The 12,595-nt window shown below is 42.5% G+C and overlaps 1 protein-coding gene across 3 annotated transcripts in view; it reads right to left on the bottom strand.

Moving 5' to 3' along the window:
* The window catches only part of FRMD4B (FERM domain containing 4B), a 323,770-nt gene that overhangs the window by 101,491 nt on the left and 209,684 nt on the right, over window positions 1-12,595 (bottom strand). For all 3 annotated transcript variants that reach the window (XM_055343545.1, XM_055343543.1, XM_055343544.1), the window contains one exon: window positions 2,588-2,672. In XM_055343545.1, coding sequence (XP_055199520.1) covers window positions 2,588-2,672 — 85 coding nt within the window. The remainder of the gene's footprint in view (window positions 1-2,587; window positions 2,673-12,595) is intronic.

Genomic DNA, 12,595 nt, shown 5'->3' with positions numbered 1-12,595 from the left:
ACAAATGTTGGAGAGGATGCGGAGAAAAGGGAACACTCTTACACTGTTGGTGGGAATGTGAACTGGTGCAGCCACTCTGGAAAACTGTGTGGAGGTTCCTCAAAGAATTAAAAATAGACCTGCCCTACGACCCAGCAATTGCACTGTTAGGGATTTACCCCGAAGATTCAGATGCAATGAAACGCCGGGGCACCTGCACCCCGATGTTTCTAGCAGCCATGTCCACAATAGCCAAACTGTGGAAGGAGCCTCAGTGCCCATCGAAAGATGAATGGATAAAGAAGATGTGGTTTATGTATACAATGGAATATTACTCAGCCATTAGAAACGACAAATACCCACCATTTGCTTCAACGTGGATGGAACTGGAGGGTATTATGCTGAGTGAAGTAAGTCAATCGGAGAAGGACAAACAGTGTATGTTCTCACTCATTTGGGGAATATGAATAATAGTGAAGGGGAATATAAGGGAAGGGAGAAGAAATGTGTGGGAGATATCAGAAAGGGACACAGAACATAAAGACTTCTAACTCTGGGAAATGAACTAGGGGTGGTGGAAGGGGAGGAGGGCGGGGGGTGGGGGTGAATGGGTGACGGGCACGGTTGGGGACACTTGACGGGATGAGCACTGGGTGTTATTCTGTATGTTGGTAAATTGAACACCAATAAAAATTAATTTATAAAAAAAAAAAAGATCAATGAAACAAAATACAGGGTCCAGAAATAAACTCATGCATATATGGACAACTGATTTTTGAAAACCACTTTGGAAAATAGTGTAACAGTACCTTAAAAAGTTAAGCTACCATAAGATCTGGCCATTCTGCTCCTACGTATTTACCCAAGAAAAAAGATAGTATGTGTATATGCAATGACTTGTACATGAATGTTCATTGTGTTTTCACTTGTAAAAGTCCCCAAATTGGCACAACCCAAATGTCCATTAACAGGTGAATGGATCATTTTGTAACATATATGTGTATCAGATCATCCTATTATACTCCTTAAATTTACAGAGTGTAATATGTTAATTGTATCTCAGTAAGGCTAGGAAAAAAACCCATGGGAGAACTGAAAAACAATTTAAGGTACATCCATAAAATGGAATATTTCAGCAATAAAAAGGAATGGGCCATTGATACACATAACAACACAGATGAATCTCAAAATAATCATACTCATTGAAAGAAGACAAAATGATGGGGCTCTTGAGTGGCTCAGTTGGTTAAGCATCTGCCTTCAGCTCAGGTCATGATTTCAGGGGTCCTGGGATTGAACCCCACATCTGGCTCCCTACTTACGAGGGAGTCTGTTTTTCCCCTCTCCCGTTGCCCCTTCCACCGCCACTTGCTCTCTCTTTCTTAAATAAATAAATAAAATCTTTAAAAAAAAAAAAAGAAAGAAGACATATTATCTATTGTATGATTCCATCTATATACAACTCTAGAAAATGTGAATTGCTCCCTTGTGAGAAAAAGCAGATGTGTAGTTGCTGGGCATATTCACTACCTTGATTTTGGCGATCATTTCATGGCTAAGATATGTTAAAACTTATAAGACTGTACACTTCAAATATGTATGGTCACTTATTTCTCAATATAGTTGTTTTTAAAAAAATTCAACAAAAACTCTGCTCCGTCTGAGTCTTCTATCAATTAAAACTGTGTGTGTGTGCAGTAAGCCATCCTTAACGTTCTGGGGGCCTAGGGGAAATGTACCCGTGTAGGCTCCCTAACCCATATAGAGCCTGTCCCCTTGTCTTTCTAGGCCAGGCACCCTGGTCACCTCTCAGATTTAGGGTGATGTATCTGGACAGCAAGGGATCCCATTGGCCTTGGAAGTGGACATGGGCTCTGCGATCCTGAATGCTGAGACTGTAACCTAGAATGGAGAAGTTTGGTCTAGATGTGCATATATGGGTTCACAGACTGCCTGTTCTGGCCAAGGGTGTGGTTTGAGGAGGTCAGAGTGGGGGGCCTTGAAAGCAATCATTGTCTGCAAGGAGGTAAGATCAAAATTGAGAATGCTTTATAGCAATTTGACACCCAGGCATGGGATCATTTTTCTGGCAATTCATGTTAACTGAATTTTACAAAAGCAACGTGTCCTTCATAGATTGGATACAAATAAAAAACAATAAAACAAAAAACTAGTCCCTCACCACAGATAACTGAGACATGGCTTTAAAACACATGGGAGCAGAGACCCCTAAATAAGACTGGTTTTGAATTATGGAAATCTTATTTAATAGAGTATGCAAAATTTCCAGCATGACTTTTCTGAGGTTTCAATCACAATCTGATGGATCCATCTTTGTGTCTTTCTGGATTATTCTGTGTGGAGTATTAGGGGCATTTAAGGTAGTGGTAATTGTCTCTGAGCATGAGTCCCCTGCAGATGGCTGTCTTTCACAGTCAGAATTTGAGAAGAGCTGCCTTTTGTGTAAATTTTAATTTTTTTTTTAATGGCAGGGTAGGAAATATCAGTAGAAAAGATTATGGCTATTTTCTTTGAACATGAAAATATAGGCAACACCATTTCTCTATTCTGGAATCATTCACTGAACATAACAAATGGGGTACATTACCTTGTGTACACAGGACTTTGCATTCAGGAAAAACAGCTCCACGGTGGTTTTATCCTTTAAAAACGATATGCTCTCAATGTAAAACCTGAAAAACAATAAGAAGTTTGTTTCTTCGGATTTCTTTCCCTCACTCAGCATGATGTCATGTCCTCATCTAGCGTCCCCCAAAGCAGAGGGGATTTTGAGGAACTAGGAAATGGTTGTGCTTTTTTTTGCCTTTTATAACAAATAGATAACACATAGGTATGTCTACAGGTATGTACATATATGTGCCTATGAACGTAGGCGTATATGCAGATAAAATCTCTTAACAGACAGTATTTGTGTGTTGGATGGTGAATTCAACAGAAATCCAAAATGGTACCCAACTGCAAACCCAGCTTTATCTGTGTTGATCATTCTTTGACACATGTTCTGGGAGCTCGTTATACCTGGGACAGCTTTGAGGGTTGAAAGTAGAAGTCGCCTGAGTAAGAACTACATAATGGAACCCTGAGGTCTGCTCTGGTTTTCCAACTTGAAGTGGGTTGTGAGGTCCCCAAGCCCACCTTGCCCCCCTCTACCAGGCAAATTTCAATCGCACACTGCTCCTTCCCTGGCATCCTTCCAAGCCAGGGTTTTCTCTTGGCTTGAAGCCAAGCCCTTAGGAGCACTTAACCTTGGACTTTTTTCATGTAAATCAGAGTATTCGAGGCCTCCCTCCCTCCACTTCCTTTTCTGGGCTTTTGCTCTTTCTGTTTGTGAGGCCACCGATGGCAGGTTCCTGCTCTAAGGAGAGTTCTGACAGCTCCATGTAAGGAGGGGAGGAGAGTCCTTCACAACTGTCTGTTTTTGAACCCCTGTAATGATGAGGCTGGCCTGTGAACACTGGGCTCTGGGTGGGTGAGTGGGCCAGCCCACGCACAGAAGTTTTTCTTAAGTGTTAGAGCCTTCCTTGATGAATAATGCATGAAGAGACCTAATGTCCCAAGACAGCACACAGCTCAGCTCAGGTCCTGGAAGAGAAACCTGCTCTCTGATTGGTGAGAGTTAAGATCAACCAGGGCTCATGTGGCTGGGGAGCCTGACCTTAGCTCTGCACCATTATGACAGGCGTTGGGCGTTTGTTCTCCCTTCCCCCCCAACGACGACATAAAGTTGGATAAACAAAAGAAACTGAAAAGGGCTGCGGATAATTTTATCACAGAGATGGCAAAGCCATTTGAAGAATTCCACCTCTAATGTTGAATCATCAAGGGGAGTTCCAGAAAGAGATTGAGTCCTCTATATATTTCCTTACAAGGGTTTATTTCAGAAGTGAGATTCATGAAGATCGATGATGATGATGACATCTACTTTGTGACAAAGGAAAGTAAAGGACTCATACAGGGAGGGAAATGTGGGGCTGGTGGGGAACAGGCTTTAGAATCAGAAAGATGGAGATAGGGAGTCCCCTCCTCCATCACATATTAGCTGTGTGGCCTTGGGCAAGTTCATCGGCTTTGTGCCTCTTCTAAAATGAGTGTCATGACTGCACTTATCTCAAGGTTTGGGGGGATCGTGAAAGGATGAAAGGAGATAGTATATGGAAAGCACTCACTAAATATTAAGCTGTTAATAAAAACCCATTCTCTGGAATATAATGCTGTGTGGCCCAGGGGAAGCAGCTCCAGCTTGTGTCTCGGATCCCAAACCCTCCAGTAGCAGTGGCAGCTGGCCCAGGGGCGTCCTTGCTTTGTGGTCCTCAGTGCAGTGACTTGCTGGCTTCTGCCCTGCCAGCTCCTACTGCTGGCTTGCCCTTCTTCTTCCTACTGGTGGCTTCTGTTTAGGGCCTCCATCTGCCTCGACTGTGTCTCACTCCCTCCGAGGGGTCATACGTGCTTTGTCCACTCCTTAGCCCATATAAGGAGTCTCTCTGGGTTGAGTACTCTTCCTTCCAGGCCAGCTAACTCAATGGCTGCATCCTGAAGGACCTTCTAGTTAACTAGGTGGTGGTGGTGGCGGCATTTGTCTGCTTTCTTTGCTTCTACAAGTGCTTTTATCCCTGTCAACTGAGGTAACAGGAGCAGGTTTCTGGCTGGCAGCCTGAAAAGAGCAGCAATAGTCTGCCAGCTACAATCTCCTGAGCTCCTGCTTATGGTTAGCCAGGCGCTGAGTGCTTTCCATGCATTGTCTCATTTCGTTCTCAACAATCATTTCATTTGATCTTCAGCATAACCAGATGCCACAGGTAGTGAATTATGAACCCATTTTACAGATGAGGAAATAGAGAGATGGAGATGTCAAGTCATCTTCTCCAAGCCATACAGGTAGGAAGTGGTTGGAACCATGATTCGAACTAAGGCCTCAAAGTTCATATTCCAAACCAATGTGATAGAATGCTTTCCTATAATAATGATCGTGATGAAATGTAACATGCACACAATGCCATGTGGCCAAGAGGGAGGGGTGCAATGAGCTCAGCTTATGAAACAAGAGGGAGAAGGCTGCCAAGCTGGAATCCGTAGCACTGAGTGTCACGGACACGAAATGTCTGTCCCCTTGGACAATTGAGCTGAGTTTTAAAGAATGCATGAGTTCACCAGGTAGGGAAGGAAGGAAAGCTATTCTAGGGAGAGGGTATATTAGCCAGACCAGTCCTCTTGCTAATCCTCGAGAATTTCAGAAACCCGACATGCGGGGAGCTGGGTGGCTCGGCACCAAATCAGCCTGTGGCTTGTCCAACTCTGAACAGGTAGCTTTGTATCAGAAACTGGGCTCACCTTGTTTCTGAAGCCCAAGACCCTGACTCTACCTTAGTTCCAGTAAACAGGTCCCTATCTTGTTTCCCACTACTTTCTGGCGACCTGCCCTGTTGCCTTCTCCCTTTCTTCCCAGGCATCTGATTACCTGCTCTCTCAATCCAGAATCCTATCTCTCCCTCAAGGGGACCATTGTAATGACTTCATATTTATGGAGTGTATGAAAAGTGCATATCATCCTTTGGGAGAATGGCTCCCCAGGCGCACACCTATCAACATGTATCATAAGTGAAAGCAAAATCTAGGGCTTCTTGTGAAATAAAATGAACTCTCTCAGACTCCTAAAATAAAGACCTTTTGTTTCAGCCCCTTCTTGGCACAAGGATACTGTTTCCTTTCTGCACACTTACTGTGAATGATTTCACCAAGATTTTGTGAAGTTGAAGCCCACAGCTCAGTTTTCAGCCTTGAAATGAGTTCAGGCTCTATGACTAGGTAGGAATATGTTTCAGAGACAAACCTCCTACAGCTTCATCAGTACAACTTCTTGAGGAGAGAATTTGCTCCAAGAGGTTTCATCTCTAATCTGTGTGCTCTTCCCATTAGCTGTCTTTGTCCTTTCTTGATGGGACAGGTGTTCACCTAACCATTTAGCGACGCTAACAAAACATGACACTTGAGTCATGTGACAAAGATGGCTTGGGGAGGAGGTGGGCATGTTGGCCTGATGACAATGTGTGTGTGTCAAAAAGCTGAACCTGGGAGTTGTTTGGAATGGGCCGTCCTTCGACACTCACTTACATGTAGGTGACCGACATTTTCTTCTTGGGGCATTTATTCATTGTCACCAAAGATCAACACCATGAAGTTGGGGAGAAACTAGTTTGAGTCTTGTCCTGGGGCCCTGAGCTGGCTGTTGGGCTTCTCAGTGCTCCCCCTCTTCATCTGCCCCACATCCCAGAGAGGCAAGATATTTTAAATGTGTTCAGCATAGTGCATGGGTGGCATGTCGTTTAGCAGCCAATGAGTGGTGTTATTACTATGTTCTTCTTCTTCTTCTTCTTCTTCTCCTACTGGTGAGACATAAATAATAAAAGGCAATGACTGAACTGCAAAACTTTTGAAAACTTTAGCAGGAGTCTTTCCTAAGTTCTTCCAAGGATACAAAATGCTCCGCAAGTGTCCATTTTGGCCCAGAATGGGAAAATGCTGTGAAACAAAAACCCTTCTGACCAGTTACAACTTGTTCTTTGCAACTGAGCACATTTCATTTTCCAGGCCTTTCTTATGTCTCAGTGATATCCTCAAAGACGGTGACTCAAGCAAGAATCGCTCCTTGACTTTGCATTGCGAACAATGCTGAGCTTGTGACTGGCAGCCAGTGAGGGCCTCCTTCTGGGTGTTGGTCAGTCATTGTGGGTAATTTCTGGCACTCACTATAGCTGCGGGCTCAAGGAGATTCCTATCAGATCCCAATCCCCATTCTGAGCAGGGAGATCTCTGCTTATTGCTTGTAATGACCCTGCAACATCATAGTCTCATGTTAAAATGCACGCTGAAGACGGCTGCGTAATTGAAGTGTACTGCACTTTCTCCAAGCTATTATGCAGGGCTTGTGGGAATCCCAGATGCTCCTTTCATCTCTGGGAGTGGTGCAGTCTGGGAGAACTCACCAAGGAACACACTATTTGCTTCCACAATGTGCTCCCTTGCCAGAAAGACGCTCCCTCACTTCGGAATTTCCAGGCATCTCCAGGAGAATGGGTGAGGGCCCTCCAGGTAAGCCTGTAGGAACCTGCCCTGCTGCTCCACTGCCATGGTGCTGCTCTTTCTGAGTTCCCCAGGGAAGGGTTGGAGGCCCAGGAGGGTAAGGGCCTTCCTTTGACCTGTCCAAAAGGGGAGGAAGTCTTCTGCCTCAGGCAACAAGAAGTATCCAAGTGTTGATTCTTCCCTTTGCAATTGCAAAAGAGCCTGCTCTTGTCCTCCATGAGCAAAGTAGGGACACAGGTTTTGAGGAGGAGGCAAGAGGGGGAAGAAAGGTGGGGTGGGGATGGTTAGGCACCATGAATGACAGAGACAAATGATGAGATCTTCCACCCAGGGCAAAAGTGAACGGGTCTGATTGAAGCCAGACTGTCTCAAACCTTCCACATTTGAAGACCATATATCACGTTATAGAGTTTTTTTTTTCCTTCCACATTCAAAGACCATATTTTACATTATGGAATTTTTTTTCCCATTCAACACGTGATTAAGGCAGACTCTGTCATTTATATCACAAAGATTGTTAACATTTACATTATACGTCTTTATAGGCCGAATCCTCCAACAACAAGGTCCATTTTACGTGAGGAAAATAGGCCCACAGAGGGTGCCAAAAACCACAGAGCTAATAAATGGAAGAGCTGGGATTCGAATCGAGGAGCGATGCTATGTACTGGTTTTCAGTGGGCGGAGTGTGGCACATTTGGCAATGTTGAAGATGGTTTTTGATCACCCCAGCTTGGAGGGTGTACTGGCATCTGGGCAGCCAAAGCTTGAAGTTCTGCAACCACACCCCAGCATAGCTTCTCATGACGAAAAATTATCTGCTCCAAATGTCAGTAGTGCCACTATTAAAAAACTGTGCTAAATGCCAAGCTTTAACTTCTGCACCCTACAGTTTTTTGCGCTCATCACATTACTCATTCTTTGCTTCTACCCTTTAGATGTCACCCCAAGGACAGATTACGGAGGAGAATGAACCGGTTCCCACAAACAATGTCTGATATTTGATCAGAAAGCACACTAAGAAATATAATCCTGTAAGAAACTGGAATCAAGATTGACCACGAGTTTTAAAGGATTCTGTGTCTTTCCAGAGCTTTCATATGAATTAGGATGTTGGATGCTCCCATATGGAGGCCTCTAGCCAAGGGCCTGGAAGTTCAAGAATGGGTTATGCCACTTAGGAGGTCACAGTCAACATTAAGGCAACCAACGGTCACATTCTCTAGGTTCTGGAATATCACCCACTCAGATAGGAGTGTGGTGGGTGGCCCAGAGCTCCAGCTGACCTCACATATCTGCCTCAAAGAGCCTCTGCCCAAGGTAGGAGGAATCAGTTATTCCTCTGGGCTTCTGATCACATTCCTCCTCGAAGAGATAAACTTTCTGGTCCTCTACTTATTGTGTAAGTTACCTACTCTTTGGTAATTTTAAAATAACTCATAGTTAGCCACTCACAAACATTCTAACTTCTCTCTCTCTTTTTTTTAATCAATCCTAATGCTTGCATTAAAAAAAAATGCTTAAGTATTGTGTTCATTGTAGGAAAATACATGTAGAGAGATTAACAAAAAGACAAAAACAAATCATTCCCGGAATCATCCTACCCAGAGATTTAACTACTGTTAACTTTTAAACTTTTTCCCTACTCATGTGTTTTACATAAGTGCAGTCATCTTGCACGTGTTGTTTTGTGGTCTGCTTGAATACTGGGGGCATCTTTCTGCATTAACAAATCTCTTTTTTCACCAGAGTCTTTGTTTGTTTTTACCTGTTGTGTTGTATTCCATATATTTTGGCTTTCTTAAAAAAAAAAAAAAATCAGGTGGAATGATGGGGATCCACAGATTACAGTCATGATACTTCCTTAACTCTTTTTAAAGGCTGAGTGTTCCAGGCCCAGGCCAGAGGGTGCTAGAGCACTTTCAAAGTTCATCAAAGGCTCCATGTGTGCAGCAACTTTGGCAGAAAGGTAGCAGTTTCCTTCCACCCTCCATATTTCTATAGAACTCTCCAAGTAATGCAGGGAGTTCTCAGCCCTGAGTGTCACAGACAATGCTTTAGGGGGAACTCTGAGTGGTCCCTTACCTAGGGACCACTAGGCCTCGGGCATAGCAGAGAGGATCTGGAAAAAGGAGGAGGAAAAGGGGCAGGAGAGGGAAGACCAGAATGGATGGGGGAGTGGGAAGCAAAAAGTAGTTAGAAGAATAAGGGAGTAAAAGACCCCGAGAATGCTGCTTTGTGTGGAGCTGGGTGGTACCAGCCTGAGCCACCTCCGCCTGCCCTCCCCCCGGGGAATGGGAGCTTTTCCAATGAGGTCACGCCAAGGCCCTGCTCTCTGATTTAAATGCTTGCGTGTTCACTCACTATCAAGCTTTTCCAATGCTCACATCTGGGCTGCATTACCAAAGAGGCTCATGTGTTTGCAGAAGATAATTTACAGCAGCAAATAACAACCCCCCCGGCCTGGAGAAGTCCCCCCAGCAACCTGGGGGAGTTTGGACTCACATGGAAATGGAGAATTGGTTCAATGAATTATGGTGCTTAAATAAATTATGGGGCATCTATCCACTCAGGTGTCACAAGCATATTTAGCATGTATCACTGAGCTTTTGTAACTGAAGAAAAGACAAAGGTTTAATCCTGAAGTTCATAAAGGGAACACTAAGTGCCCTTCACCTTTAGTGTTTTCTTTCTTCCATGCAGAAGTGGTGTGTGTTTCTGAGCTGCTCCCTGCACCCTGGGAGGAATTAACCAAGAGAGAGTCATCCCCCCACCCAGATCTGCACCCCGGCGTTTAGCTCAGGACTCAGTGAGACAATGGGCATCAAATATTTAGCCCAGTGCCTGCCACAGGGTTAATGTACATATCAGTAGAGAGAAAACTTGAAAGCAAAACTATATGTTTTTTTTCTTTTTCATAAACACTACAACTTGAAAAAAATTGATATTTTCTTATATTTTTATAGCATTTTGCAAGATCACTTTCTATCCTGATGTCTGTTTATTTGTCACAGCCAACTTCAACAAGATTGCATTTACCATCTCTAGTGCATTGTATCAGACTCCGGGCGCCAGGAATGTGGGGGATTTGGGGTTTGGAAGGTTATGATTGTATAGTTTGAAAATTCCTAGGATGATTTAGATATGCACCCCCTCTCCCTGTGAGGAAACACTGAAATGCAACATACTAAAAGAAAAAAAAAAATCTAATCTCTTTTATTAAAGTGACCAATTGTTCACTGTAAGAACACCATAACTTACTGAACCTAATCTTCATTGTTGGCATTTGGATATTTTTAACCTTTTGCAATGAAAATAGCCATGATGCACATCCCTGTAATGTGCTACCACTGTAGGGAATCTTTTGTCATTGTGCATTAACTACTTTGTGACTGTACCTTGGTGACTGCTTTCAGTTGGAATGGGTAAGTCACAGGGATGAAAGGTACAACATAGACATATAGTCAATGGTTATAGCATTTTATGGTGACAGAGGGTAGCTACAGTTGTGGTGAGTACAAGATAATGTACAGGGTCCTCAAATCACTATGTTGTATATTTGCAACTAATGTAACATGGTGTGTCCACTATACTTAAAAAAAAAAGAAAAAGAGGTCCTGAACATTTCTAGAGGCTCCTGTATTAACCAATATCCAAAAGGAATCAAAAGCTATCTTTAAAAAAAACTTTGAAAGGGGGTGTGTGCTTCTGGGTAGCTCAGTTAAGCATCTGCCTTCAGCTTACATCATGATCCCAGGGTCTTGGGATTGAACCCCACATCAGGCTCCCTGCTCAGTGGGCAGTCTCCCTCTCCCTCTCCCTCTGCCTCCCTCTCCCCTGTCACGCTTTCTCTCACACACAATCTCTCTCAAATAAATAAATAAATTTTTTTTTAAAGCTATCTTTGGTTCTACTCTTCAATGACTAAAAATATAGCCAACACAGGTAACTTCAAGGGTTGTTGGTGTTATCTATTGGGATGTAAGTCTCACCAATGGTTCTTTTCTCTCAAAAGAAGAGGCTGGAAGCCCTCTGAGAGACACCAGACTTCACAGGGGCTATAACCCCCTTCTTTCATAAGGCCTCCAAAGAATGACATTCCACTGAGTGACCTCCATCAGTTCACTTAATTCTTTGTGTGGTTTTGCTTTATCATCTCTTTAATTAAGTTGGAGTTAACAACAAGTACTTAATTGGAATAATAACAAAGGCTATTATGATCTCACTATACTGTTGGGAAGAAAAATTAAGTGAATAATTAAGAGCTCGATAAGGGTTTTAAACATACAAGAAGTTAAGGGAAAGTCATGCCATGTGATTACGGGACGCTCTCGAGATAACACTCAAGTAAGTGCTGAAACTCATGGAACAAGTAGCAGGCTACTTGGGCATCTCAGGAAGCTGCTTCCAGAAGATAGGGCTGCCTTATGAATGACTGAATAGAAGGGAAGACAGGGTTTTCTTCCCTGGTATTTTGAGACCAAAACTAGACTAGATATCAGGTGTCAGAGAACAAGTTCACAATCAGAGAACTAAATAAATGGTATCTGTTAAATTCTCCAAAGACAGAGGATTTTGCTGACTAGTTACTAAGCTGCATAAATACTGCACGTGAGTGCAAAGACAAAAATGCAAGGATCTTAACCACAGCCTACATTAAAATATACATAATTGGAAACAGCCTAAATGCTTCATAGTAAACCAGACCTCTAAATTATGAAAGTGTGAATAAATAAAGTGGATTTTTAAAAAAAATATACACAAGGAGAAATCTCCAGGATAAAAACAAAGTAAGTCACCAAGCAATGTGTCATTCTTATTTTTCTGTAAGAAGGGAAGGTGTTGGGGGATGGAAGGGAGGGAGGAAGGCTGGAGGAAAGTAAGTTTATATAATATGAAATGTTTACAGTGAAAATATAATTTTTTGTGAAAAGAACATTGATATATGTTGAGCCTTTTTATTCACACACAAGATTAAAATTTCTAAGATTAAAATGATCCCTGCTTAGTTACTAATACACACTTTTTCCTACTGGTTGTTAGTTTGCGTTTGCCTTTTTCTCCCCTTTCTATAAACACAAGAACTTACATCATACTCTTTCCAGGAAAACTCCTGTTTTTCTTTAGAATTTCCACACATTTCTCCATATCAGCTATGCTCCTGGACAAATCACCATTTATGCTACATCCTTCCTGGGTTTCAAAAACATGTTTTCTAGTGGTATGAAAGAAATTCTAAGCAAGCTATCAGAGCAAAAAGAAAAAAAAAATTGAGGATTGTCAATACTTTATTTCCTGAGTGAGGAGCAGTTATTGAGAATCACAATTCATATAAAAAAGATGCTTAAAAAAAGGGTAGGATCTCTTACTCCATACTTTTGGATTTCATGGAGCAGACTGAAGTTTAAAAAAATGTGTAAATCAACATGATTTTGCCAGTTAATCACAGTAAAAAAATTCCAAAAAAGAAAAACAAGAAGCTTCTACTACTATGTGATAAAACAAAGCTTGCTCCTCC

This window comes from Nyctereutes procyonoides, unplaced genomic scaffold (genome assembly GCF_905146905.1).
Source record: "Nyctereutes procyonoides isolate TBG_1078 unplaced genomic scaffold, NYPRO_anot_genome, whole genome shotgun sequence".
Classification (NCBI taxonomy): Eukaryota; Metazoa; Chordata; class Mammalia; order Carnivora; family Canidae; genus Nyctereutes; species Nyctereutes procyonoides.
The sequence above is the reverse complement of the archived record's forward strand: the minus strand, read 5'-3'. Positions and strand labels throughout refer to the sequence as shown.